This window comes from Amphibalanus amphitrite, unplaced genomic scaffold (assembly GCF_019059575.1).
Source record: "Amphibalanus amphitrite isolate SeventyFive unplaced genomic scaffold, NRLGWU_Aamphi_draft 000014F_arrow, whole genome shotgun sequence".
NCBI lineage: Eukaryota > Metazoa > Arthropoda > Thecostraca > Balanomorpha > Balanidae > Amphibalanus > Amphibalanus amphitrite.
The window spans coordinates 1,240,645-1,267,888 of record NW_024881510.1 but is presented as its reverse complement, the minus strand read 5'-3'; the positions used below and the strand labels follow the sequence as shown (position 1 = coordinate 1,267,888).

The following is a 27,244-nucleotide window of genomic DNA, read 5'->3' as shown; positions in this document are numbered from 1 at the left end:
AAAGGTCGTTGGTCATTGGGTGACCTTCCATAGGTCAATAACAACTGCCGAGTTAATCGGGTCCTGCTGTAACTTCTTGAAGTGAGATTTTGTGGCCTGCCGTGGCCTCAAGAAAGATCTCACAAATCAACGGTTATTCGGGTTAAGGTCATGCCATTTTCAGGACAGATAAAAATGATCGGTTCGATGGTACAGTTTTTTTTGTGATCCGACCCTTTTAACGTGATCTATTCTTGAAAAATACCCGCTACTCCTATACGTATGGGGGTTAACCTGCTGGAGATGGAGGTTGAACACCCCCTATTCACTTGGCTCCTGGGTCACTACCGAAACGCCGTAGTCGGCGATCGAAAGAGCGTAAGAAATGATGAAGAAAAAACTTTGGTCACCTTTTAGGTCAAATCAAAGGTCAGGTCACCAGAGGTCATCGAACGTAAAATTTCACTAATTTCCAGGTCAACCTTTGACAATTTTCGACAAACTGGCCTATAGCTCAGGAAAGGATAGAGCTACAGCGCTGCGGAAAAACGCATTCGATAGCTCTCTTAACGTTTTTTTCTGATGCCTGTCCTCAGATTCAACCGAAGATGGTTTAGCCTTCAGGAGACAAAAACTGCCAAAATGTACGTTGCTTGCTGATAGTTTTTCTTAAATAACTTTTCACTCAAAACTTGCAAGAGCTCACTTTTATCAGCATCGTGATCCTCCCGTCGAGAAGCATCGAAGGTTTTGTTGCACATCAGTCGATCCGTATCGTCGAGCTGAACACATCTAAGGCATTTTCATCGCTCTGGGATGCCTTTATAAAAAATTATTAGCGAATAGCTGTTAGATACCATTCATGACCTGAAATGACCTCAGGGACCTACAGTGGGGTTACGGGTGCAATTTTTCGGTTCAGCGGTCATGTTTACTTGTAAATAAAATAAGAGTGTCACAGTGTTAGGAATGACACTGGTCCAAAACAGGCGCCTTTCAATTTTCTACCATTGACTTTGCGCCCTCTCCCATTGATAATGGGAGAGGGCGTGAAATTGACCTGAACTTTGGTCACCGACATCAAATCTCCGAGATAAAATTTTGTACATGTTGTTGCCTTTATCAATTCCTGAAAGTTTGAAAGAGATCTGTCACTCAATGCAGCTAAAGCAGGCGTTGCAGTCTTTACTGAGGTGAGGTCGCTTGACCTGATCTGGTGACCTGACCTTGAGTGACTCTGGTCTGAAATATTCACACCATGTGCAGAAACGATGTATGATAAAATGTTCCAAAATGGTGGCACTCCGTGCCAACGTTTTTGAGATATTTGCGAGAAACCGCAGGGGAGGGGGCCTGCGGTTTCTCGTAGATATGATACCAAAGAGTCACGGAAAAGTATGGAATTTCAGTACCTTCGTTGTGTCGCCAATGGGGTCTGGTACTTGGTAGGTGGGGGTAATGGCCCTGCCTGGCGCCAAAAAAGGGGGCACGACCCCGGAGGACCTGCCGACCACTGCTTTGCAGGTACATATTTACATTCATGGCAAATACTTTCGATTTGATTCAGAAACTAGTTGCTAGTAAGCTTGCATTTTTGTAGGTACCACAACGATCATATATTAAATCATAAAAAACCTTCTCATGGCATTCATCACATACCTTTTTACCGAACAAGTACCTAGCTACCATACAATGATTCTACAAATTTTCCGCAATCCATCTATCTATATCTCAACTGACACAATGAATTGAAATACCCTAGCAAAACCTATAAATGTACATAAAAAGAATGCAATGCTACAAGAACTATGAATTTCTGAAGTTATTCTCACATGCTGGAACGTTGAAACTCTACTTTTGTCTTCCATTTCCACGTTTGATTGAGCCATCATATCGAACTGTTTTCGGTCTTCAGTCACAAGCTTTCGCACAAATCTTGAATTTTTACACATCATCTTGAACCATGCTCCAGTCTTTCCAACAAGGTACTATGTAACATCAAAGCAATTTTGATTTGTTACAGCAGCTTCAGATCATGATAGGCTTGAGGTTTGTTACACCATTTGCCAGACAAATCGCTACAAAATGTGTATCAATTCCCAAACTAAGTAATTGATCATATCAGTATTTGCAGTTTCCACACAATGTTTCATAATATTATTCTATGTTTATATAAAGAAACTCAAATAATCCACAAATTGTTATTGAAACACTCCCACTTCAGTTGGTGACATACCAGGGAAATAAGCTAAAATTAGAGCGCTCTATTTATTGCTCCTGCCCCATGTTGAAGAGATACCCCTAAAAGCGTGATCTTTTATCGGCCCTTACGCAGCAAGGCAGTAATTCTCAGACCGGTGGATGGTATCAATAGAAAGAGAATGCATCAAAGATTAACATGAATTAATAAAAATAACATTAAAATGTTAATTAAGCGTGGAAATTAGTCCCAAACATAAGCTAATTATTGCTCCTACCTCGGCGACGGCGCTCCCCGCAGTCAGCGGAGAAGCTAAAATAAAAGCCACCATCCTCCTCCGTAAGTCAATTTTAGAGCGGCCGAGTGGGCCGATGCGGGGCCACCAAACTGAGGTGAGACGCGGCTAGCAATTGCAAACCGCCATAGAAATCAATACGTACAATATGGGATGATTACTCTGAAGCTGGAGTGAAGGCATGAGTAGATTGCAAGAAACGAAATGCATAGATTGGTTGAATTATGTACAATAGGCACAGCTCAGATGAAGCCATTTCTATGATGTTGACATATGACATAACCCTTCCTCTCCTCACCTATGACCTAAGTGCATTGGCAGTTACCGGCATAGTTTTTGAGCACGAGTGTAATTCGCCATCGGGCCGCAATGCATGTTGCTAGGCTGCTGCAATTACAACGAACATACGAATACTGCCTTCATTTGTAGACGTTTGTTTTTTTAGGCGGTCTTTGACGTGCAAGGGGGCATACCTGTCGACAACATGAGTTTCTCCGAATTTCAAAAACTCCCAGAATTTCAATTCCTTATGCACTGTTGTAGGTACAGCTATGTTCACAAGTTTTCGTTTCCTCCTGTTCTAGAAAGGATGATATTTGTCGATTTCGTGCGTCGCTGATAGGAGGGTGCGTTTAATAATTAGGCCCAACGCTTTCTGCATCCGCGAGTACCTTCAAAAGGGAACAACAGTTTCCATTTATTACACTATGGGACATGTGACAAAATGACAACTGGAACACGCATGAAACGGAGCTCATATCCCTAAAAATGTCTACAATCACTTCTTTTCTGACACTATTAGCAAATACCATCTCAAGTTGGGTGGTTGACAGACAGTCAATGGAGATCTGGGGAGACTGAGTGATGCCAATTCACCACTTAACTGATAATGAGGGCCGAGGGAAGAGAAACATGCAACATGCACAACTGACAACTTGACAAGTGACAAAACACTACCACTATTGCGCAGTGCACAACAAATTACAGCAGCTAGCCCAAAAAATGCTTTTGGTGGCTAATTGCAAAACGAGTCACTAATAAATGTCTTAGTTGCAGCTGAACACTGCACAATAATCACACTGTTCACACATTGAGTGAGATGCCACAGGTGGTTTGAATCACACTTTGATTCAACTGCAAATCTGAAGTGTTGTCATGAGGTTCATGCCTCCATGATCACAGCACTTTGGTTGTGGTTGGCATAACACTTGTAGTCTGCAGAGTTCCACATGAACTGCAGACACCTCATCTGGTGGTCTTCATGTTGCTCAACTTCTTCAGGAGGCAAATGTCGACCACCCAGCGGAAGCATGGTCCTGCAGAAAAGAAAGGTAATGCATAAGGTACAAACATTATCTGCTGAAACAGCCCCTTCAATTGGCTGTTATTAAACTTTTAACATAACATAACAACATGTATTCCATGTATATTACATTTGTTGAAGTAAAATACTGCTGGCTATTTCAAAACCAGAAAATGTAATTATATTGTGGCATAATTCACATGCTCAGCTATCAGTATCAAATAATAATTAATTTAATATTTGGCATATTCTATATAACACATTCATGGAATATTCTACTTCACGTCACAAGGACTCACAATCTTTCTGTTGGGTGTTTGATTGACGCATTAACTAAGTTTGTCTTAGGTTTTCTTATTGCAAAAAAAATCATATTGCATTATTGTATCAAAATACTGCCAGCAATAACAAAACAAGAACATGAAATGTCAATGAGCAATCCGCCTTTCCTAAAAAGGGATTACTTTGAAAGGAATTTTAGTTTCTTTTCAGGAAAAGGAGAAATGATTATCAGGTAATTATCAGAAAACCACTCAACCAGCAAGTGGCTGGGTGGTTTCACAGCAAACATCAAGCCAAAACATATACTTACATTTATCTAACAATTGAGCCATTTGACTACTACAAGGATATGTGAGCAAAATAAGAATCCAATTATCCTATGTTGACTTCCTTGCAAAGTTTATGCCTTATTTTATGAAAACGTGTCACTAGAATATGATACTTATCATCGAATATTATTTAATTTACGATTTATTTCGATCGGAATGCACATGGAGTCCCGCGCCATTTTCGTCGACGATGAATATGATCGTGTTTCATGAAGAGATAAGGGGTTTCAATGGTCTTTCAAAGCAATAATTTGATGCAAAAATTTGTAGGAAATAATATAAAGCTGGTTCAAATGGCCATCAACCATTTAAAACACCGAAAATACTCACAACTCCGTCCCGACGACCACGCAGCGCCGCGCACGCCACACTACTGGCACAATGCCAAAACTGCTGTCACAGCGGAAATGTTTTTTTTCTCGATTGCAATTGTGGAATTATTTATTAAACAGAAGATGATCTTTCCGAAAAACCGACTGATTTCATACACAGATGCATGGAAAATAAAAAAATCCCGGTAAGTTTATTTGTATTGTTTTGTCGATTTTGACATGCTCCTAGTTTGCAGCCATATTTCGATATGTTCTACAGGGAGTTCAGAATTATTTCAGGACCAATCTTTTCCTCATTCATTTTCCCGTCGATCATGAAATTTTTAGAGCGGAACAATTAGTTTCCAGGCGGTCCGAGCGGTTTTCGTGAGAAGGGTGCAAAAATCGGCGTCATTTTTAGAGCCTCGACACCAGCTCAACACAGGACCCTATGGGAGACGGTGAAGTAGCGGGAGCAATAAATAGAGCGCTCTTATTTTAGCTTATTTCCCTGGTGTGTCACCGACTGACTTCAACTTCAAGAATTCACAGCAATAACAGTACAAGTTCAGAAGCAAACAAACATTGCGCCAGATTTCGTATGAAACGCGCCATCGTCCTGAACTTTCTACCACAGACGTCTGTCAAACTAGCAGCGAGCAGCGAGCAGCGAGTCCAGCAGCGAGAAACGGGCCATCCCGATTTAGCTGAAATTTGGCTCACAGAGCCTTCTCAGCACGCTGATTCCGAAAATCATGGTCTCTAGGGTGGAAATATTGACCGTTCTCGAGATAGAACCCTCTAAGGTTCTTACCATCCATGACCGGGCCATCCCGATTTGGCTGAAAATTGGCTCACAGAGCCTTCTCAGCACGCTGATTCCGAAAATCATGGTCTCTAGGGTGGAAATCTTGACCGTTCTCGAGATAGAACCCTCTAAAGTTCTTACCATCCATGACCGGGCCATCCCGATTTGGCTCAAAATTGGCTCACAGAGCCTTCTCAGCACGCTGATTCCGAAAATCATGGTCTCTTGGGTGGAAATATTGACCGTTCTCGAGATAGAACCCTCGCAGCGAGTCCAGCAGCGAGAAACGGGCCATCCCGATTTAGCTGAAATTTGGCTCACAGCGCCTTCTCAGCACGCTGATTCCGAAAATCATGGTCTCTAGGGTGGAAATATTGACCGTTCTCGAGATAGAACCCTCTAAAGTTCTTACCACCCATGACCGGGCCATCCCAATTTGGCTGAAAATTGGCTCACAGAGCCTTCTCAGCACGCTGATTCCGAAAATCATGGTCTCTTGGGTGGAAATATTGACCGTTCTCGAGATAGAACCCTCGCAGCGAGTCCAGCAGCGAGAAACGGGCCATCCTGATTAAGCTGAAATTTGGCTCACAGAGCCTTCTCAGCACGCTGATTCCGAAAATCATGGTCTCTAGTGTGGAAATCTTGACCGTTCTCGAGATAGAACCCTCTAAAGTTCTTACCACCCATGACCGGGCCATCCCGATTTAGCTGAAATTTGGCTCACAGAGCCTTCTCAGCACGCTGATTCCGAAAATCATGGTCTCTAGGGTGGAAATATTGACCGTTCTCGAGATAAAACCCTCTAAAGTTCTTACCATCCATGACCGGGCCATCCCGATTTGGCTAAAAATTGGCTCACAGAGCCTTCTCAGCACGTTGATTCCGAAAATCATGGTCTCTAGGGTGGAAATATTGACCATTCTCGAGATAGAACCCTCTAAAGTTCTTACTATCCATGACCGGGCCATCCCGATTTGGCTGAAAATTGGCTCACAGAGCCTTCTCAGCACGCTGATTCCGAAAATCATGGTCTCTAGGGTGGAAATATTGACCGTTCTCGAGATAGAACCCTCTAAAGTTCTTACCACCCATGACCAGGCCATAGAGACCAAGATTTTCGGAATCAGCGTGCTGAGAAGGCTCTGTGAGCCAATTTTCAGCCAAATCGGGATGGCCCGGTCATGGATGGTAAGAACTTTAGAGGGTTCTATCTCGAGAACGGTCAATATTTCCACCCTAGAGACCATGATTTTCGGAATCAGCGTGTTGAGAAGGCTCTGTGAGCCAATTTTCAGCCAAATCGGGATGGCCCGGTCTTGGGTGGTAAGAATTTTAGAGGGTTCTATCTCGAGAACGGTCAATATTTCCACCCTAGAGACCATGATTTTCGGAATCAGCGTGCTGAGAAGGCTCTGTGAGCCAAATTTCAGCTAAATCGGGATGGCCCGTTTCTCGCTGCTGGACTCGCTGCGAGGGTTCTATCTCGAGAACGGTCAATATTTGCACCCTAGAGACCATGATTTTCGGAATCAGCGTGCTGAGAAGGCTCCGTGAGCCAATTTTCAGCCAAATAGGGATGGCCCGGTCATGGATGGTAAGAACTTTAGAGGGTTCTATCTCGAGAACGGTCAATATTTCCACCCTAGAGACCATGATTTTCGGAATCAGCGTGCTGAGAAGGCTCTGTGAGCCAATTTTCAGCGAAATCGGGATGGCCCGGTCATGGGTGGTAAGAACTTTTAGAGGGTTCTATCTCGAGAACGGTCAAGATTTCCACCCTAGAGACCATGATTTTCGGAATCAGCGTGCTGAGAAGGCTCTGTGAGCCAAATTTCAGCTAAATCGGGATGGCCCGTTTCTCGCTGCTGGACTCGCTGCGAGGGTTCTATCTCGAGAACGGTCAATATTTCCACCCTAGACACCATGATTTTCGGAATCAGCGTGCTGAGAAGGCTCTGTGAGCCAATTTTCAGCCAAATCGGGATGGGCCGTTCTTGGGTGGTAAGAATTTTAGAGGGTTCTATCTCGAGAACGGTCAATATTTCCACCCTAGAGACCATGATTTTCGGAATCAGCGTGCTGAGAAGGCTCCGTGAGCCAATTTTCAGCCAAATAGGGATGGCCCGGTCATGGATAGTAAGAACTTTAGAGGGTTCTATCTCGAGAACGGTCAATATTTCCACCCTAGAGACCATGATTTTCGGAATCAACGTGCTGAGAAGGCTCTGTGAGCCAATTTTTAGCCAAATCGGGATGGCCCGGTCATGGGTGGTAAGAACTTTTAGAGGGTTCTATCTCGAGAACGGTCAATATTTCCACCCTAGAGACCATGATTTTCGGAATCAGCGTGCTGAGAAGGCTCTGTGAGCCAAATTTCAGCTAAATCGGGATGGCCCGGTCATGGGTGGTAAGAACTTTAGAGGGTTCTATCTCGAGAACGGTCAAGATTTCCACACTAGAGACCATGATTTTCGGAATCAGCGTGCTGAGAAGGCTCTGTGAGCCGAATTTCAGCTAAATCAGGATGGCCCGTTTCTCGCTGCTGGACTCGCTGCGAGGGTTCTATCTCGAGAACGGTCAATATTTCCACCCAAGAGACCATGATTTTCGGAATCAGCGTGCTGAGAAGGCTCTGTGAGCCAATTTTCAGCCAAATTGGGATGGCCCGGTCATGGGTGGTAAGAACTTTAGAGGGTTCTATCTCGAGAACGGTCAATATTTCCACCCTAGAGACCATGATTTTCGGAATCAGCGTGCTGAGAAGGCGCTGTGAGCCAAATTTCAGCTAAATCGGGATGGCCCGTTTCTCGCTGCTGGACTCGCTGCGAGGGTTCTATCTCGAGAACGGTCAATATTTCCACCCAAGAGACCATGATTTTCGGAATCAGGGTGCTGAGAAGGCTCTGTGAGCCAATTTTGAGCCAAATCGGGATGGCCCGGTCATGGATGGTAAGAACTTTAGAGGGTTCTATCTCGAGAACGGTTAATATTTCCACCCTAGAGACCATGATTTTCGGAATCAGCGTGCTGAGAAGGCTCTGTGAGCCAATTTTCAGCCAAATCGGGATGGCCCGGTCATGGATGGTAAGAACTTTAGAGGGTTCTATCTCGAGAACGGTCAAGATTTCCACCCTAGAGACCATGATTTTCGGAATCAGCGTGCTGAGAAGGCTCTGTGAGCCAATTTTCAGCCAAATCGGGATGGCCCGGTCATGGATGGTAAGAACCTTAGAGGGTTCTATCTCGAGAACGGTCAATATTTCCACCCTAGAGACCATGATTTTCGGAATCAGCGTGCTGAGAAGGCTCTGTGAGCCAAATTTCAGCTAAATCGGGATGGCCCGTTTCTCGCTGCTGGACTCGCTGCTCGCTGCTCGCTGCTAGTTTGACAGACGTCTACCACAGACGGTAGTTCAACCGCAGCCGATGCGCATATAGTTACATCATATTCACATTCAGATTCACATTCAGATTCGTTCCGAATATCGATCATTTTCATCGATATTCAGATTCGTCCCGAATATCGATCATTTTCATCGATATTCGCGGCGCGCATGCGCACTGCCAATATCGATGACCTTGAATGCACATTCACATTCGTTCCGAATATCGATCAGTTTCATCGACATTCACTTTGGCGGCGCGCATGCGCACTGCGAATATCGATGACCTTGAATGCACATTCACATTCGCGTTCCGAATATCGATCAGTTTCATCGACATTCAGGTTGGCGGCGCGCATGCGCGCTGCGAATATCGATGACCTTGAATGCACATTCACATTCGCTGCGCGCATGCGCACTGCGAATATCGATGACCTTGAGTGCACATTCAGATTCAGTGGAGGGGGGAGGAGGGGGGGGGGGTATCAATTCCCGCGGCATAGGCGGCGGAACGGGGAGGGCACCGGGAGTTTCTTACATGCGCAGAGGCGTTTCCAGAGCCTAGTTCTTGGAGGCACTTTTCGCCAGACTTCGACTTTTCCGATATTTACCGGTAGAGAACGTTTTTAGCCGCGCGTTAGCAATGGTATTTTGCGGCACAATTCTGTTATCAATTTGAAATCCTTTGTATGTCTTCTAAACTACAAATGCATTCAAGCGATGACGTTTGATTTTGTTTGTTAATTTTTGTGGTAGGTAAATCAGGAGCTGCGTGCGGCCGCGAAACAGCTCGTTTTGTGTGCCTCCAGCACCTCGGTACATCTGGCTTCAATCAAAAGAAAGGAACTGCAACATAGTTACATATATTGTATTTATCATAGCACCGGACACAGCCGGCCAACAGGCGCGAGCAGCACACGCTCCCTAGCAACTTAATACTGGGTCAGCGGCGACAGAGCCGGCCGTGAGATCACGCAGCGTCGCCAGCCGCGCCAGGAACTCAACAGAACAGTGTACGGGGCCAGCAGCAGCCGCTCCGCCCCGCCCCGCCGCGCGGGTCGCAACTGTCCCACCCCGTGAGCACGTGGGGGCCTCCTCTGACGCCGCAGGGAACACACGATCCCTCCAAGACACAGGTGCAGACAGGCACTGGGGTGTCCGCACGCTGTCCATGTGGACTCGAACGGGCATCCAAACTGGAGGTCCAGGCCGACCGACTCCAATCGCCCTGGCGACTACACGCGACATTGGATCCTGCCCGCCGCGCCGGTAGATGTTAGCAGCGGGCAGACTCCACCGCGCAACCCACTCTGTAGCCCAGGGGGCCCGGGGTTCGCCCCATGACCGGAGCACGCCGCCGTCACGAACTACAGTCGCGCGCTTCCGCCGCCGGAGGCGCTGGCGGCGGTGCGGCAGCCGTTAGAAGCTCTGCGCGACGTGACGGAGCGCCGATGACGACGACGGCGCGGTGTGCGTGATGAAGCAGATGAGACGGGTGGGCACTGGGCAGCACTCCGGCGTTCAGCTGGTAAAACTCCACCAGCTGGATGACGTCGTACAAGCGAGTCTTACCGCCGTCCAGCACCGTGACCGGCGGCTGACTGGTGTCCTTTACCTGTGGAGGGGAGAAAATGGTCAACTGAGGTCGGTGGGCGACCAGCAGGGGGCCAATGAGATGGCCGGATCGACACCGGATTAATCTTTATGCACGTATGATCGCTACTAATGATAGCACGACCGGTAAGTCATCGTCCAGGGAAATCTAAGTCTAAATGTAGTACAAACTGTCGGAAGACAACGGCTAATCGTCGCGAATCCCAAACCGTTTCGCAATAATCCATGACCTACGCCAACAATTGGCAACAGAACTCGGCCAAAGTCTACTAATATCGAGCCAGCTGGCCTCTTCTCCTCCCTTCTAGAGCCTTCCTGGGCATTTCACAACTGCTACCCTACCAGCTGGATGCACGTTCGTCGCTCATTCATTATGTCTAGTTCATGAGCGTCAGTTTCTTTTGAAATGTGAGCTGCCGACCAGCGTCCCAGATTAAACTTTGCATCTCGAATGGGCCGAGCGGCGAAAACAACCGCGGCTCTGAGAGGGTCCCGAAAGGCTAAGCGCTAGACGGGGCTAACTCACCTGGAGAATAAAACGCCGGGACCAGAAAGCGGCCTCATTTCCAGCACTGGTGGGCAGCACTCTGGCGTTCAGCTGGTAAAACTCCACCAGCTGGATGACGTCGTACAAGCGAGTCTTGCCGCGTCCAGCACCGTGACCGGCGGCTGACTGGTGTCCTTTACATGTGGAGGGGAGAAAATGGTCAACTGAGGTCGGTGGGCGACCAGCAGGGGGCCAATGAGATGGCCGGATCGACACCGGATTAATCTTTATGCACGTATGATCGCTACTAATGATAGCACGACCGGTAAGTCATCGTCCAGGGAAATCTAAGTCTAAATGTAGTACAAACTGTCGGAAGACAACGGCTAATCGTCGCGAATCCCAAACCGTTTCGCAATAATCCATGACCTACGCCAACAATTGGCAACAGAACTCGGCCAAAGTCTACTAATATCGAGCCAGCTGGCCTCTTCTCCTCCCTTCCAGAGCCTTCCTGGGCATTTCACAACTGCTACCCTACCAGCTGGATGCACGTTCGTCGCTCATTCATCATGTCTAGTTCATGAGCGTCAGTTTCTTTTGAAATGTGAGCTGCCGACCAGCGTCCCAGATTAAACTTTGCATCTCGAATGGGCCGAGCGGGGAAAACAACCGCGGCTCTGAGAGGGTCCCGAAAGGCTAAGCGCTAGACGGGGCTAACTCACCTGGAGAATAAAACGCCGGGACCAGAAAGCGGTCTCATTTCCAGCACTGGTGGGCAGCACTCTGGCGTTCAGCTGGTAAAACTCCACCAGCTGGATGACGTCGTACAAGCGAGTCTTGTCGCCGTCCAGCACCGTGACCGGCGGCTGACTGGTGTCCTTTACCTGTGGAGGGGAGAAAATGGTCAACTGAGGTCGGTGGGCGACCAGCAGGGGGCCAATGAGATGGCCGGATCGACACCGGATTAATCTTTATGCACGTATGATCGCTACTTATGATAGCACGACCGGTAAGTCATCGTCCAGGGAAATCTAAGTCTAAATGTAGTACAAACTGTCGGAAGACAACGGCTAATCGTCGCGAATCCCAAACCGTTTCGCAATAATCCATGACCTAGGTACGCCAACAATTGGCAACAGAACTGGGCCAAAGTCTACTAATATCGAGCCGGCTGGCCTTTTCTCCTCCCTTCCAGAGCCTTCCTGGGCATTTCACAACTGCTACCCTACCAGCTGGATGCACGTTCGTCGCTCATTCATTATGTCTAGTTCATGAGCGTCAGTTTCTTTTGAAATGTGAGCTGCCGACCAGCGTCCCAGATTAAACTTTGCATCTCGAATGGGCCGAGCGGCGAAAACAACCGCGGCTCTGAGAGGGTCCCGAAAGGCTAAGCGCTAGACGGGGCTAACTCACCTGGAGAATAAAACGCCGGGACCAGAAAGCGGCCTCATTTCCAGCACTGGTGGGCAGCACTCCGGCGTTCAGCTGGTAAAACTCCACCAGCTGGATGACGTCGTACAAGCGAGTCTTGCCGCCGTCCAGCACCGTGACCGGCGGCTGACTGGTGTCCTTTACCTGTGGAGGGGAGAAAATGGTCAACTGAGGTCGGTGGGCGACCAGCAGGGGGCCAATGAGATGGCCGGATCGACACCGGATTAACCCTCGCACGACCAGGCCATTTCTCATAACACGAACGACCAGGGGGGGGGGTTGTTACGACCCCCCCTGGCGTTTCAAAACGGAAGGTCGTAGAGCTTAGCGGAAAAAACCAACGGATTGCTCTCAACGAGATCTCGCGATTGGTGGTATATTTTTTGGTCCTAGGTCAACATTTGACCTACTTTTGACCGGTCAAAGGTCAAATTTTCGGAAAAATAGACTTTTTTCAACTTTCGGCGGCGATTGCGGCAAAACGGTGGGAGATATCGACTTGAAACCTTCACTATCGTGTTCCTTGATCAATTCTCTATCGTTTGGTATGTATTTCGTTTCCCTAGCTCTAACAATGGCGCATTGGGAGCGCCGGAAGTCGGCAAGGTCACTGTCGGCGGCAGAAATTCGAAAAATCAAAATTTAAATTTTTGAAATCTGATTGTATTTTTGGATTTGGGAGGTCCATTTGCTCCCTATAGAAGCTAATATTGCTGCATATTCCCATTGAGGTGACAAGAATTAGCAAAATAGTGGTTCGGGCGCTTTTCAAAAATAGTACCGGACGCTGTTCCTCTTGTGACGTCATAGCTCCGTGACCTGACCTGACCCGGTCAAATTTCTTATACCATATGATAGCCAATACTTGCCCCAACATGCATGGGAAGTTTCATCACGATCCATCAACCGATGTCCGTACCACCGGCAGGAAACCTCGGGCGTTGGCACTCAGTTTGTGAAAATCCGGCCGGAGGCTGTACCTCTTATGACGTCATAACTCCGTGACCTGACATGACCCGATCAATTTTTTTTCGGCAAAAGATGCGCAAAGGTTGCCCCAGAGGGTATTGAAAATTTCAGCCCGCTACGACAAGCCGTTTAGCGTGCACTTCGAAAAAACCTCAGGGGGGGTTGATACACCCCCCCCCCCCTAGGCGTTCTAGGGTTAATCTTTATGCACGTATGATCGCTACTTATGATAGCACGACCGGTAAGTCATCGTCCAGGGAAATCTAAGTCTAAATGTAGTACAAACTGTCGGAAGACAACGGCTAATCGTCGCGAATCCCAAACCGTTTCGCAATAATCCATGACCTACGCCAACAATTGACAACAGAACTCGGCCAAAGTCTACTAATATCGAGCCAGCTGGCCTCTTCTCCTCCCTTCCAGAGCCTTCCTGGGCATGGGCGTCACCACCACTAGGGACACTAGGGACATTGTCCCTAGAAGTTTTGAAATCATCGAAAACTACTAGGGATTGTCCCTAGAAGTTTTTGGAGCTCCCTTTACTGGGGACACGCAAAGAACCCGGGACACAATAATGACGCAACTTGCTCAGCTCTCCAAACACATGTGTTTTGCGTTGCGAACGGTCGCGTCAACATCGCCACGATAAATAAAAAGGCCCACGAGCGGTGTGCCTCCTCACAGATGTGACGGTGTCCTCCGGCCTCCAGGCACGTGCGTGTAGTCGCCGTAAAGCTGGATACGGCAGGCCGGCACTCGTCCGAGAAATTGGTCGAGTTTGTTTCCCAGTCACCCGAGGAGACACCCGAGCCGATTCTGGAGGTGCCCAGCGTGATTGCTCAAACGAACTCGGCTGGTTACATACAGGTCCAGCTTATAAACCCGACCGATGACGATATGCAGCTGCCCGCCGGTTACGAGCTGGGGCAGACCCAGCTGTATGAGGGGCTGGTCGCCAAAGTGCGCGTGGACCCGGCGGGAGGTCAGGATCAGGGCAGTACTGGGCCGCCGCTCTGGGCCGGTCGCTGGTCAAGCCAACATTTCCTAAATCAATTCCCTCTGGAACATCGGAGTGGGGATCGGAGACGGCGGGTAGAGGGGGGAGGCATCAGGGCCATGCCCCCCGCCCAAAGGGAAAATCAGGGGTCATCATATAATTTGCCCCCCCCCCCCAAAAAAAAAACAAGCGATGGGGCCCCGGCCCTTATTCGATTGTCACTAGGCTCAAGAAACCCACATCAGCTATTGACAGCTCCATACCGGTCTTTTAGGGCCCTACACTGACCTCTGGGCTCTGAGGGCCCTTCCATGGTGGTCAAGTGCCCACACTGACCGTGGAGGACCCGCATTGACCTCTGAGGGCCCTCCGCTGGCCTTTAAGGGCCCCTAAACCGGCCTCAGGGGCCCATCCGGCGTCTGAGGGCCTCACATCGGCCTCTGGCGGCAGTTCTGTCTCTGGGGTACGAAGACTAACCTTTACGTGTCCCTGAGGGCCCTGTACTGGATTTTGAAGACCCGATGCCGGCCTCTAAGGCCGCATCGGCCTCTGAGGGCCAATCTTGGCTTTTGAGGGCACTCTGCTTGTCTCTGGGGTCCAACTCTGGGGTCTCGCTGGCCCATGCCGGTCTTTTAGGAACCCACACTGACCTATGAGGCCCCATGCTGGCCTGTAAGGGCCAATTATATTAGCCTCTGAGGGTTTCGCACTGGATTCGGAAGATCCGATGCCGGACCTTTCATGGCCTGCATTGGCCTCTGGGGGACCATTTTGGGCTCTGAGGGCCCTCTGCTGGCCTCTGGGGTCTAACAGGTTTGCATAGGCAGAATGATGTGGGCACGCGTTTCCTGATCGAAGAATATGCCTACATACTACCGCATAACTTCTTCGTTTTTTCCCCAACTAAATATTAATTATTATCCCTCGTTTTTAAATTAGGCAGTGGCCGAAATCCAACAAGGAACGAAGATTTGGGGGTAGGTGGGCATTGGCGACCAGACTCAAGCAAAGGTTTGTGGCGACGCCCTGGAAAAGTGTCCCTAGAAGTTCTGAAACCGTGGTGACGCCGCTGTATCCTGGGCATTTCACAACTGCTACCCTACCAGCTGGATGCACGTTCGTCGCTCATTCATCATGTCTAGTTCATGAGCGTCAGTTTCTTTTGAAATGTGAGCTGCCGACCAGCGTCCCAGATTAAAGCAGCCTCGACACATCCCTTTGATGGCACCGTGATGACGTCGTTCGGCAGGCATGATACTAATTAACCATGGCGTGGTACAGTGCAACGACAAAATGATGAAGGGATGGCAATCTTCAACGAGGCTGACGCGTTATAGGAGGCCAGTTCCGGCAAACAGTGATAGATAACATTTTAATGATAGAAGAAAGGCCCCAGCCAGGCGAGCTGCGTGCAACGGCACCAACTGAACGACCTGGAAAATTTACAGGAGACCAAAAACCGTTACTTCGGATTGTGACTTAGCCCCGCATGTGTGCGGCGTTTGCCAGCGTAATGTGTACGGCGGGGGGGTCCGTTGAACCCGCCTGCCGTTCGGCCCCTGATCGAGCTAGAGGTTCGCGGAAAAAACGAGCGTGTTGCCCGTGATGAGAGGAAGCCGATGATACCCAATTTTAAGGTCCTAGGTAATTGGTTGACCTTCCAGGTCAGGTCAATGACCCAAAAGTCGAGAAAATCGGGACCTGTTAGAATTTCGTAAAGTGAAGCTGTTGTGGCTTTTTTTTTGGTGTGCTGATCACGAATTTCATATTACTTTTGATTACAGATGATGTCTTCATGCATTTAGGCCAGGTCGGGTCAGGTCAGGTCAGGTCGACCAGTAGGCGTCCTGACGGCTATCCATAGTAGGTGTCAACTACCACTGACGGCGTCGTAACATGTTACGAAGGCACTAAACTACTTCGCAAATGTTCAAATGGATGCTAAATTCGAAATCAGCCCGAAAAACTACCCTTGAAACATGTAATATACGAAAAAGTGAACCGAGGTCATCTAAGGTCAATGACCTGACCTTCAGGTGACGTTGACACCCACCGTAATTCGTGGGACGAACATCATTTCACATGTTTCGACGTTTATAATCACAAAAAGACTGGAAACGCGCGGATAATGTGAGCTGACATACGCCAAATCGCGATTCCGGCCGAACATGGTCTCGAGAATCAGGTCACAGGTCAAAGGTCATTTCGGTCAGGGTCATGCAATTTTCAGGGTAACTGTAAAGTTGATCAACTCGAGGGTACTGAAAGTTTTGTCGCGATCAGCCGCAGTTTGCGCGAGTTATTTGGGAACAAACCATGGAGGGGTCCATCCGACCCCTCCCCGGCCCCTACACATGCGAGGGTTAAGCTAGATTTTGTATCGATTACCAATGGTGGCACCTTGTTGTCGAAACGTCTAAAATACAAAAAGATTTAGATTTTAATTATCATTTTGGTTTGCAACCATTAGTCACCATATTTCATAAAATCACAGAGCAAAGCGACATCGGCATTCGCCCATCCCGTCGTCCGTCGTCAAAACACATACCTTAGAGCCTCTTTAGCGGGTGTGTTCTCCTGGGATGGTGACTTTCTGCCAGCTCGATGGCCCTGGCCTCGACTGGGTCGCTAAACACGCTGCCGCAGCTGCCGGTGAAATCCATGGCGACCAGAGAACGAAAACTTTGCTGCAGAGGGAGAGAGAGAGGGGGGGGCAGTCAGAAGTTCGGTAAAGGAAGGGCAGGGGGTAGATAGCAGACCTAGAATCTACATCGGACACCGCCGCACACGGAGGGTGTCAGGGTGCTCAGACGAGGCACAAAACACCCGACAGCCGGGCAACTACAAGCCATACACAATCTCAGGAAACGTAACGGACTCAGGGACCGTCCCGCTCACAAAACATGGTCGCGTGCCAGCCGTCGGTGAAACGTCGTCTCAAAGCTCCCACCCCATCCCTCTGCCCTGCTCCATCCCTCTCTCCTCGGCATTGGCATCGGCGAGCTGGCGAGCACCAGCAGACGAATCGCGGCCAGAATCGCCAGGCAGCGCATCAGGTCGCAGTGCATTGACAGCAAAGCTGCTCCAGAAGTGCAACGCAGCTTGTGACACGGATGAGGATCTCTTGTGGGCACGCACGTGAGTTGGGAACTCCCGTCCTCAACCGACACTGTGGGCACTGTTGTCCTCAACCGACGCGATGTTGCCACCAGACTGGTTATTGATTCGCCTTTTTTGGATCAATTCAATCATTGACTCATTTGATTATTTTTCAAAGATTCAATCACCGTTCAATTCCTTAAAAAATGGTGAATCGATTCCTTTTGATTCAGAGATTAAAAAAGGAATGATGCACTTTTGATTGGGCCAAAAAATAATTGAACGATTCTTTTTCCGATTCAATTTAAAAAAGATCCCTGATTTAGGGATACTATTGCATCTGTTGTGTTCTTCTCGTCAGTGTTATGCAATTATCATCCCATGACACTGGAAGTATTGTTGATGATGAACTATCTGTACAGTTCAAATTTTCTTAAATTCATGAAGCATACACTTCTTTGATTCAATCAACCCTGATTCCCAATTCGTTTGATTCAATCATGACTTGTGAATCGAAAAATCCTGACGGTGAACCAACCTTTTTGATTCAACAAATTTTGTTTTATACAGTCCAATCGATTCAATCACGGGTTAATCGAACACCAGTTTGGTTGCCACTCAGTGTGCTGAGTATCACTGCACTGAATTATACTGACCAACCAATTGAAACTACGTTAACACACAGACGTCTGGGGGGGGGGGGGGGTTGTGGATGGTTGATCCCACACGCAGCTGGAGTATGACTAATCCTTCCACACGCAAAGCAAGCCAACTTCTTGAAAGGATAGTGTGTCGGCTGGTGGGACGTTCCCAGACATCTATCGCACTTGGTGGACTGGCCGGACAGAACCACATACCTACTTCTTTGGCAACTGCTTAGACTGACAGGTAGACTCAGCGTGTCTCGCCTTTGAACAATTGAAGCAAAGTTGGGTCCTGAAAGGACACTGACTGGCCTGTTGCCTCCGACTGTTACACCTTGGACACCTCACCGTGGCTGCCGACCGGGCGAGATGCAGTTGTTGTGGTGCCACCTGGCTGAAAAGAAGTCCTGGCCTGTTGAGGTCACCCAGCTGGGTTCTGGTCACCTCCAGGCGTTGGGCCATTTCCACAGCCTTTTGAAGCGTCAGGCGTGGATCTGCAAAAAACTTCTGCAACTCCGGGTTCTTACACCTGGCAACAGCACATTCCAGCACAACAGTTTCTCTGGCTACAATATAGCCACAGCGATCCGCCTGCAGTCTCAAGTAAGGCCGCGAGATATGAATGCGTCAAACCGCTCCCCCTCCTTCCTGTACATTGTACAAATCATGTAATATAGACATTTCGTATGTGACATTCACTTGTGGTTGAAAAAAGGCTTTCAGCTTTTCTGTAAGAAGCTTGTACTTATCTGCAGAACGTGACACTCCAGCAGGTTAGGGGAGAGTGCGTACAATTTCCTGGACTTCTAGTACCATAAGCGTTTGACGAACAACGGCACAATGCAAAGTGAAGCATTGGGCCTTGCAAGGAGTGCATACACTCACGATTTAAGATAGTTTTAGATCATCCACGAAGCCAAAATAATACTGAACTAGGAGCCTCATCCCCTATTGTCTGTCAGTTATGGGACTACGCTCGCAACACCGAAGTGGGAGCCTCATCCCCAACTGTCTGTCAGTCATGACACTACCCCTATTGTCTGTCAGTCATGGGACTACGCTCACAATACCGAAGTAGGAGCCTCATTCCCTAGTGTCAGTCATGGGACTGTCCTCTACGGTGTCTCAGTCATGGGACTACGCTCACAATACCGAAGAGCCTCATCCCCTACTGTCAGTCATGGGACTATCCTCTACGGTGTCTCAGTCATGGGACTACGCTCACAATACCCCCTACTGTCTGTCAGTCATGGCACTATACCTACCGTCTGTCAGTCATGGGACTACGCTCACAATACCCCCTACTGTCTGTCAGTCATGGCACTATACCTACCGTCTGTCAGTCATGGGACTACGCTCACAATACCGAAGTAGGAGCCTCATCCCCTACTGTCTGTCAGTCATGGCACTATACCTACCGTCTGTCAGTCATGGGACTACGCTCACAATACCGAAGTAGGAGCCTCATCCCCTACTGTCAGTCAGTCATGGCACAATAACTACTGTCTGTCAGTCATGGGACTACGCTCACAATACCGAAGTAGGAGCCTCATCCCCTACTGTCTGTCAGTCATGGCACTGTCCCTACTGTCTGTCAGTCTTGGGACTACGCTCACAATACCGAGGTAGGAGCCTCATCCCCTACTGTCAGTCATGGGACTGTCCTTAACGGTCTGTCAGTCATGGGACTACGCTCACAATACCGAAGTAGGAGCCTCATCCCCTAACGTCTGTCAGTCATGGGACTGTCCTCTAAGGTGTCTCAGTCATGGGAATACGCTCACAATACCGAAGTAGGAGCCTCATCCCCTACTGTCAGTCAGTCATGGCACTATCCCTACTGTCTGTCAGTCATGGGACTACGCTCACAATACCGAAGTAGGAGCCTCATCCCCTACCGTCTGTCAGTCATGGGACTGTCCTCTACGGTGTCTCTGTGATGAGTGCCCCCAGGGGGTCCGGAAGCGGTGGGGAGTATGTTTTCAAAAAAAAAAAAATATTGTTTAATAAAATTTCTTTCATCGGGGGTGTTTTTCTTTCCGAGATGGTTGCCGACCTGCGCCGTGCTCTGGAACAACCTCAGGTGAGTGTTTTCGACTGGTAGATCCTCAAATGGTTGATTAACGAGTTGATTTTCTTGCTGTTTGACTTCTCTCTTGTTCAAACGCAATTGCACACCCATTTTCAATTGATGATCGGTCCGTTGGTTTCAAGCTGACCGATTCCTTTCCGCCACCGTTCCTTGCGCCTGGGGCTCGTCACAAACAATATTTATAATGAGGCTGGCTTGTCGCTTGTCAACATATAGTCTTCACTGCCTAGGATGGTATCTGTCTCATAAGGAATTTAGGACACGGAAGTCTCCCCAAAGTATATAATTTTGATGCCTCCCTTGAGGACATAACCTGAAGCCACCATCTGATACCTGATAGCTACCCACAATTCTCTCCCTTTCTAATGCCTATCATCCCAAAGGTAATCGAGTACATCCCCATTTAATGTCGCCCTCAATGCTGAGATTAGATCTCCCGCTGGTCCTTACACTATATGACGCATACCGCAATCTCCCTCAGACCCACTCTCTTTGTCATACCTCTCTCATTCCACTACAATAAATTTGATCTCGCGTCGACCTCTCAGTCCCTCCCAGCAATTATTCTAACTCCCTCCAGCGGTACATATCAGGAACAATAAACGCAATTTGTTCAATAGACTCCGTGATTAGTGTGAATTTCATCTAGGCTTACTCTTACCTCCCAACGACTTATCGCGCCACATTCCAACATTGGAATCGTGTGTGCTCTTCCTAGCACCTCTTGGGCTCCCTGGCCCAATATCCTCGAACACCTACATCACTTGACCCGGATTACTTGTCTAAAGGTGCAACGCAGGTAGCGATTACATTATTAGCGTTCGTCGATGGGTGTGATTGGTTCAATCAATCTCTGCCGGCCCACTCTCTTCGAACACCTACATCATTTGACCCCGATTACTTGTCTTAAGATCGACGCGGGTAGCGTCAGTTATTAGCGTTCCTCGGTGGCTTATGATTGGTCCGTCAACCTCTGCCGCTCACGGCACATCTCTGTTTCCCTACTAAAACCCCGCGGCCGGACGTTGGTTTCTGACCCTTGCAGCCCTTCTGTGAGAGACCGTCTTCGCGTTTTCACCCAACGAACCGGTGGACACAAGCCTGCTACCCCGACGACCGCAGTCTCACCGGGCTCATAGACAGGCACCTACTCAGTACTCTCATGCAGTCATGGCACCCGCAAGTGGCGCCTTTGAATCATTGACCGGTGTGATTCGAAAGACTCCATGACTGAATCTATCCTGCAATTTTATCCGACGCCGTGGAATTCTGTCCTGCAGATGTGTTTTCAAGCGCGTTAGCGTCATGAGTGATGTATGCTGCGATCTTTCCGACGGTGGACTTATCACTTACCTCATCCCGGCGGTATTACTCCTCGCCTTATTATTCTATCATCTTCTTCGTATTTGTCACTCACCTTGGGCGGGGTGCTCCCTCGCCCCGTCTCTCTCTGACCCACCTCTCAGCTTGGGCGTCTTATGGCGTTCTTCGTTCCGATATCTGCCTAACATACTTACTTCTTCCGTAACGTGAGACAGTTCCGATCCTAGTAGACTTAGACGTATCAGCAGAGTCAAAAACACATGAAAGTGTTGCAACATACCTCCTCTTCGGCTAGCATCCATCCTTAGATCTTTTCCTCCTTGTGTAATTCCGGTTTCAATATCTATCGACCACTTCAGAGTCACTCCTTCTGTATCTCCTTACCTGTCTGATCCGTAGAATCCCTTCAGTCCATGTGCGCACCGCTGCGCGGTACGAGTCATTTGTTTCCCGCGACATGAACACAAAAAAAAATCATTGGATAGAGAAATCTGCGCCGCCAAATACTCAGACCATCTACTACTCCTTTCATCTACACGATATTTACGCCTATCAGCCGAAACGTCTCCACCGTAGCTTGCTATATTCACTCAGTGACGTCATATTCCAGGAAACAGACTGTGTTTACACTTGTTGATCAGTAATGACGTCATAAGCTCGTGTCGTCGGCGGTTGGTACATCCTGACTTCTCATCGTCTAACCTTGGACACGCCAACTTTTGGTCGGAATTTCAACTTGACTCTCTTGAGTGTTCCCCGTGGTTTCAATGAAGCAATTCTCGGTAGTGCCCAATCATTTGTGATCATGAATATTTTTATGTGGATTGTTGACTGGCGTCCCTCGCCACGCTGTCGCAAATTTCTCTGGGGTCGTAAGTATTTGCATCAAGGGAACTCTAAGGTAGTGCGCCGGATTAGTCTCAATTTTGCATTTCGATTTAAAAACAATCCAATTCATGTGATTTCATGTTATCTTACTGAACCGATTTATGAGAGTCAATTTTATAATGCAGGTTTTATTGACATACTCGACTAGATGATTTATTTAACTTGCAATTCAGTTGCAATTGACAATCGACTTGTGGTGTTCTAATTTAAGGAAGCTCGGTTTACCGATTGCTATGTTGTTGAAGGTATACAAATTTTGGCAAATGTGATATCCAATTATTCGAGTGGGAACATCAGCAATGAGAAATGGTTATATCAAATCAAGCGGGGACTGTGTCCACTTCCAGTCTTGAGGACAGGTTAAACTTTCTGACAAATTTATGCTATGCAACTGGAATTGCGCGGTCGGTTGGCAGGCCGAGTTCACCACAACAAGCTATGCTTAGTGCGAGCTCTGATTTCTCAACTCTGCCCATTCACCCATTCAGACTAATTAAAAAAAGGCAAGAGCAGTAACTTTAACAAGCTAATGGGAACCGTCCAATGGAGAATGGTGCTAATTTCAAACTAAATTGATGGCTCGGCAAAGACTGGTGTAATCAATAGTACGCTCATTGCCATTTCTCCAGTGTTAATGGTAATTTGATTTATTTACCTAGTGGGTACTTTTGCTGGCAAACCTGCTATTATAATCTGTCAAGGTAGCTGTCCAGGATAGAGGACAATCCGATAGACAGCCCTTCGTTGTATCTGTTCCGCCATCTGACAAAGTTTGTCATGTTCAATGATGCCTTATAAATTTCAATTCCAGGATATCCCTTTTAAGTGAAACCGCACTGGTCTGAAACTGTTTTGCTAGCATCCAAGGCCAGATATGAGATTTGTGTGACCTGAGGGGTCAATGGTCATTGACATTGAAATTCCATGTTCAATAGATCATGTCAATAGAAGAGATCAACTAACGGATTTACTGGGAATAATATGACTTGAATTGTTGCATGTTACTGATTTATCATCTGAATTCATAAATTTCAGTGTGTCCCTCCAAAACTTCGTATAAGTACAGTTGTCAGTAGCTTTTCACACCACGCTTGACATGAGATGACCGTTCTCCTAGGCTTGGGGTGGCAATGTCAAAGTTTTAGTGATGCGCGCTCAATCATAACACAATTAATTTCCCCATTCCTGTTTTAGCCTATAATTGTCTGCTAACTAATGTTAACCTGACTCGCGATGTAGAGTTTGGTTTCGACTGACGAAGGTAACCTGTTTCTCCCAGATTTAGACCGTAGAGTTGTTCACCAAGATTTACTAAAATTTTGATCGTATGTGACTGCTGTCAATTTCTCCCCCTTTTTTGACCACCCGCAAATTTGTCCGCCTTCCTACTGAGGTCAGCGTGGGTCAATCGTTGAAAGAGGGGTTCGTCCAGCTGTCTTACCAGATAATTCGTTTCTCTCAGCAGGTCCTGTTTGTGCATTGTTCGCGATTCCGCTGAGCTGAGGGCTTGCTGGGCCAGCGCTCTCCAATCCGACGGGACTGGATGTGAGATCTACTGCCCACGCCCTTGGCTTCCTCTGGTCTACATTAGCAATTCACACCTTGCCTACTGATTTGCAATGAAGTATCATACCCTACTCGGATGTTTACGATAAATTAAGTGTAATTTCAATGCAATGATCACTAAATGTTATTTAGATCATTTGAGAATGTGCCCTGTGATCAAAAGCTATCTTGTTTGATTCCCTCATATGTTAGATGTTGAAACGAAGTTGAAACTCAGACCTTTGGTTTGTTATTGCTCTGAGTCCTTTAAACAAAAGATATTTCATCGAATCTATACGATATCTGTAATTTAAGCCAACGCAGAGAGTTAGATGATAACCATTTTTAAATGCTTGTAATTATGAGCTTAGCGGGGATATGACCTTGTTCCACACCTGACCGGCGACCATTCTCGACTCATCGACTCATCGAGCGTCGACTCATCGACGCTTTTGGCGCCGCCTAGTGGATGTAGTTGTAGGTTACACGGGCTAGGTGGCAGTAGAGTGCCACGCATCTCATTCGTACCAAAGGCTTTCATTTATGGGGTCGATCTTTGTAAAGACTGAATTAAAACGTTTTGCTTCGACATCCTCCTCCCTCTTCTCTCTCTCTCTCTCTCCTCCTCTCTCCTCTCTCTCCTCTCCCTCTCTCTCTCTCTTCTCTCCTCTCTCTCTCTCTCCTCTCTCTCTCCTCTCCCTCCTCTCTCTCTCTCTCTCTCCCTTCCCTCTCTCTCCTCTCTCCCTCTCTCACTCTTCTCTCTCTCCCTCTCCTCTCTCTCTCTCTCTCACTCACTCTCTCGCTTCTCACTCTCTCGCTCACTCACTCTCTCGCTTACTCACTCTCTCGCTCACTCACTTCTCTCTCTCTCTCTCTCTCTCTCTCTCTCTCCTCTCTCTCTCTCTCTCTCTCTCTCTCTCTCTCTCTCTCTCTCTCTCTCTCTCTCCTCTCTCTCTCTCTCTCTCTCTCTCTCTCTCTCTCTCTCTCTCTCTCTCTCTCTCTCTCTCTCTATGATCATTCACATTCGCCCTCTCACTCACCCACTCATTTCAGTCAGTCACACGCAATTGCGTGCCGACACGAGGGACCTCTTGCGGCAGTTTAGGGAACCAGCTTGGTCTATTTCACGCTAGGCGGCACTGCTAGTACTGTCAGCTGCATCTGAGCGCGTCGGAGTTTGTGCCGAAGGCAATGGATCTTGTAGGTGGCGCTAGTGGTGCTACCGTTGGTGCGTCAATTGACCTGTTAATTGTTTAAGGTCATGTTTAAGGTCAAGGTCATACATTTTTCATTTCGCGCGGACTACAATCGCTCAGTTTAGAGAAAAGCTCACAGGTCCAACATCAGCTAATTAGGATCTGCATCTCGTTCAGTAAGGTGGCCTGGGGACAATCTGACCTGAATAGAACAAATTCTTTATTCTACATGAAGGACATGAGCTGCGGTAATTTCTCGCTTCCCTCCGTAACCAACTCTAGGCGTGTGCAAGCAGGGTGACATTTTTGACATTATCACGTCACATTGAACGGTAACTCGCTTGATGTTTATGATCCATTGTCTCAAATGATGCATCAATTTAGCAACCGTAACATTTCCACGTTATTCTTTGATATACCTCGAAGGGGGAGCTGGCATCAATATCCGTTAGGTACTGATAATGCTAGGAGAGAAAGGGGATTGATTGACAGGTTACGAACAGCGATAAATTTATAACGATTGAAAGGTGATTCAGATTTGTATCGGTTATATGAACGCGAATCACGAAACGACTCAATGCTGATTTAATAACAACCCGGAAGGCGATTCAGACCCCGCGTTCTTGTTCTGGCGCTGAGCTGCCGAAGGAGCAGAATAATGTTTGATGTTTATGTTTACTCTCCTTATCCGAATGTAACTGAACACGTCACGACTTCTTGGGCCGCCTTCGTATCAAACCTTATCCAAATGGTGAATCTGTCCCAGGAATGTGGCGATCCTACGCTGACCGTCGATTTATCTCGAATAGCACTTGTAAGAATTAGAATCGATTGACAGACTTGGAATTAACACTAGATTGACAATGGATTGATACGCTGGCCTACCGAGTTCAAACTAGTTAGATTATGAAACAACTTATGCTGACCTGCTAGCTTCAAAAAAAATGTATCTGTGATGGTCGCGTCGTGAGGGGTGATCATTGCATTTCCGTTGATTGATGATCAGACGGCCGTGGCGTAGTCCCATTTAACTCCGGTGAACCTGTGTGAGGCCGGCGTGAGGCCGTGTGATCGACGATGACGACTCAATGATAATTACGTTAGCGGTCTCTGTGAATCCGAATCAGCAACATATCTGGAGTAACCCTCCCTTCTTTTTTTTTCCCAGACAGATTGTTAAATTTTCACGCTATATTTACAAACGGGCGATACAGCAGTGGTCAAGCTCAAGTCCTAAACGGTGCATTGCGATCGAGATAGTCAACTCGCCATTCTCGATACAAACCTAGCCTTAAACCTAATCCTAGCTCCCTCACCGCGAAAAAAGGATTAATTACAAACATCGCCAATTGAACTGTCATGACGTCATCTGACGTAGTTTGACGCGTCAATGGTGACCAGCGCCCCAAAAATGATACCACCTGACCTGTTCCCCTCCCCTCGAATTCCACACCCCACTGCGGCCGGACCGCGCGCGTGATGGCCGACAGATAGTGCCACCCCAATACCAATGTAATGGTGAGCCATTAGCCTACACTGACCATTACTAACCCGCCCCGGCTGTCCCTCTAACCCCTCTGTCTATCCCATAGACAAGGCCGGACCAGTCAGGCCCATTAGCCCCTCCCCGTCTTTACAAACAGACGCCCCACTGCCGCGCTGCTCGTCGGGAGCGGAATGTAGCGACCATCTGCCCTCCCTTCCCTGCCGAATAACACTCCCACGATGTTAAATCCATTACCCTCTAATGGTGGCTCAGGTTAGACCCCAGGGAGTGGCATTTGTAATCCAGATCAGAGACATCCGATGGGTAAATGGGAGGTGAATTGTCCATGACGGGGAGGCAGTCTTGAGGCGGACAGATGAGATGACTCACTTGACAGTGTTTGATGATTGCTGTCCACTCCAGCTGAGGTCCGGTGCAGTGATGATCCGATCAGAGAGGCCGCTCCGGCCGAAGCCGGGCGGGGCGGTGTCCCGCGCCGAGTCCCGAGGCGTTCTGTCTCTGGTGGTCGGCCTCCGGTGGTCGGTCTCGGGTCTGTCTGAATCCCTTCCTTCTGCAT

At 48.0% G+C, this 27,244-nt stretch overlaps 1 protein-coding gene across 1 annotated transcript in view; it reads right to left on the bottom strand.

Annotated features, from left to right (window-relative positions):
* Window positions 1-9,746: 9,746 nt before the first annotated feature.
* Window positions 9,747-27,244, bottom strand: part of LOC122385151 — a 66,617-nt gene continuing 49,119 nt past the window's right edge. The window contains exons 3-5 of the mRNA XM_043373224.1: window positions 12,411-12,572; window positions 11,720-11,881; window positions 9,747-10,508 (exon numbers count right to left, since the gene is read on the bottom strand). Of these exons, the coding sequence (XP_043229159.1) occupies window positions 10,254-10,508; window positions 11,720-11,881; window positions 12,411-12,572 (579 nt within the window). The 3' untranslated portion in view covers window positions 9,747-10,253. The remainder of the gene's footprint in view (window positions 10,509-11,719; window positions 11,882-12,410; window positions 12,573-27,244) is intronic.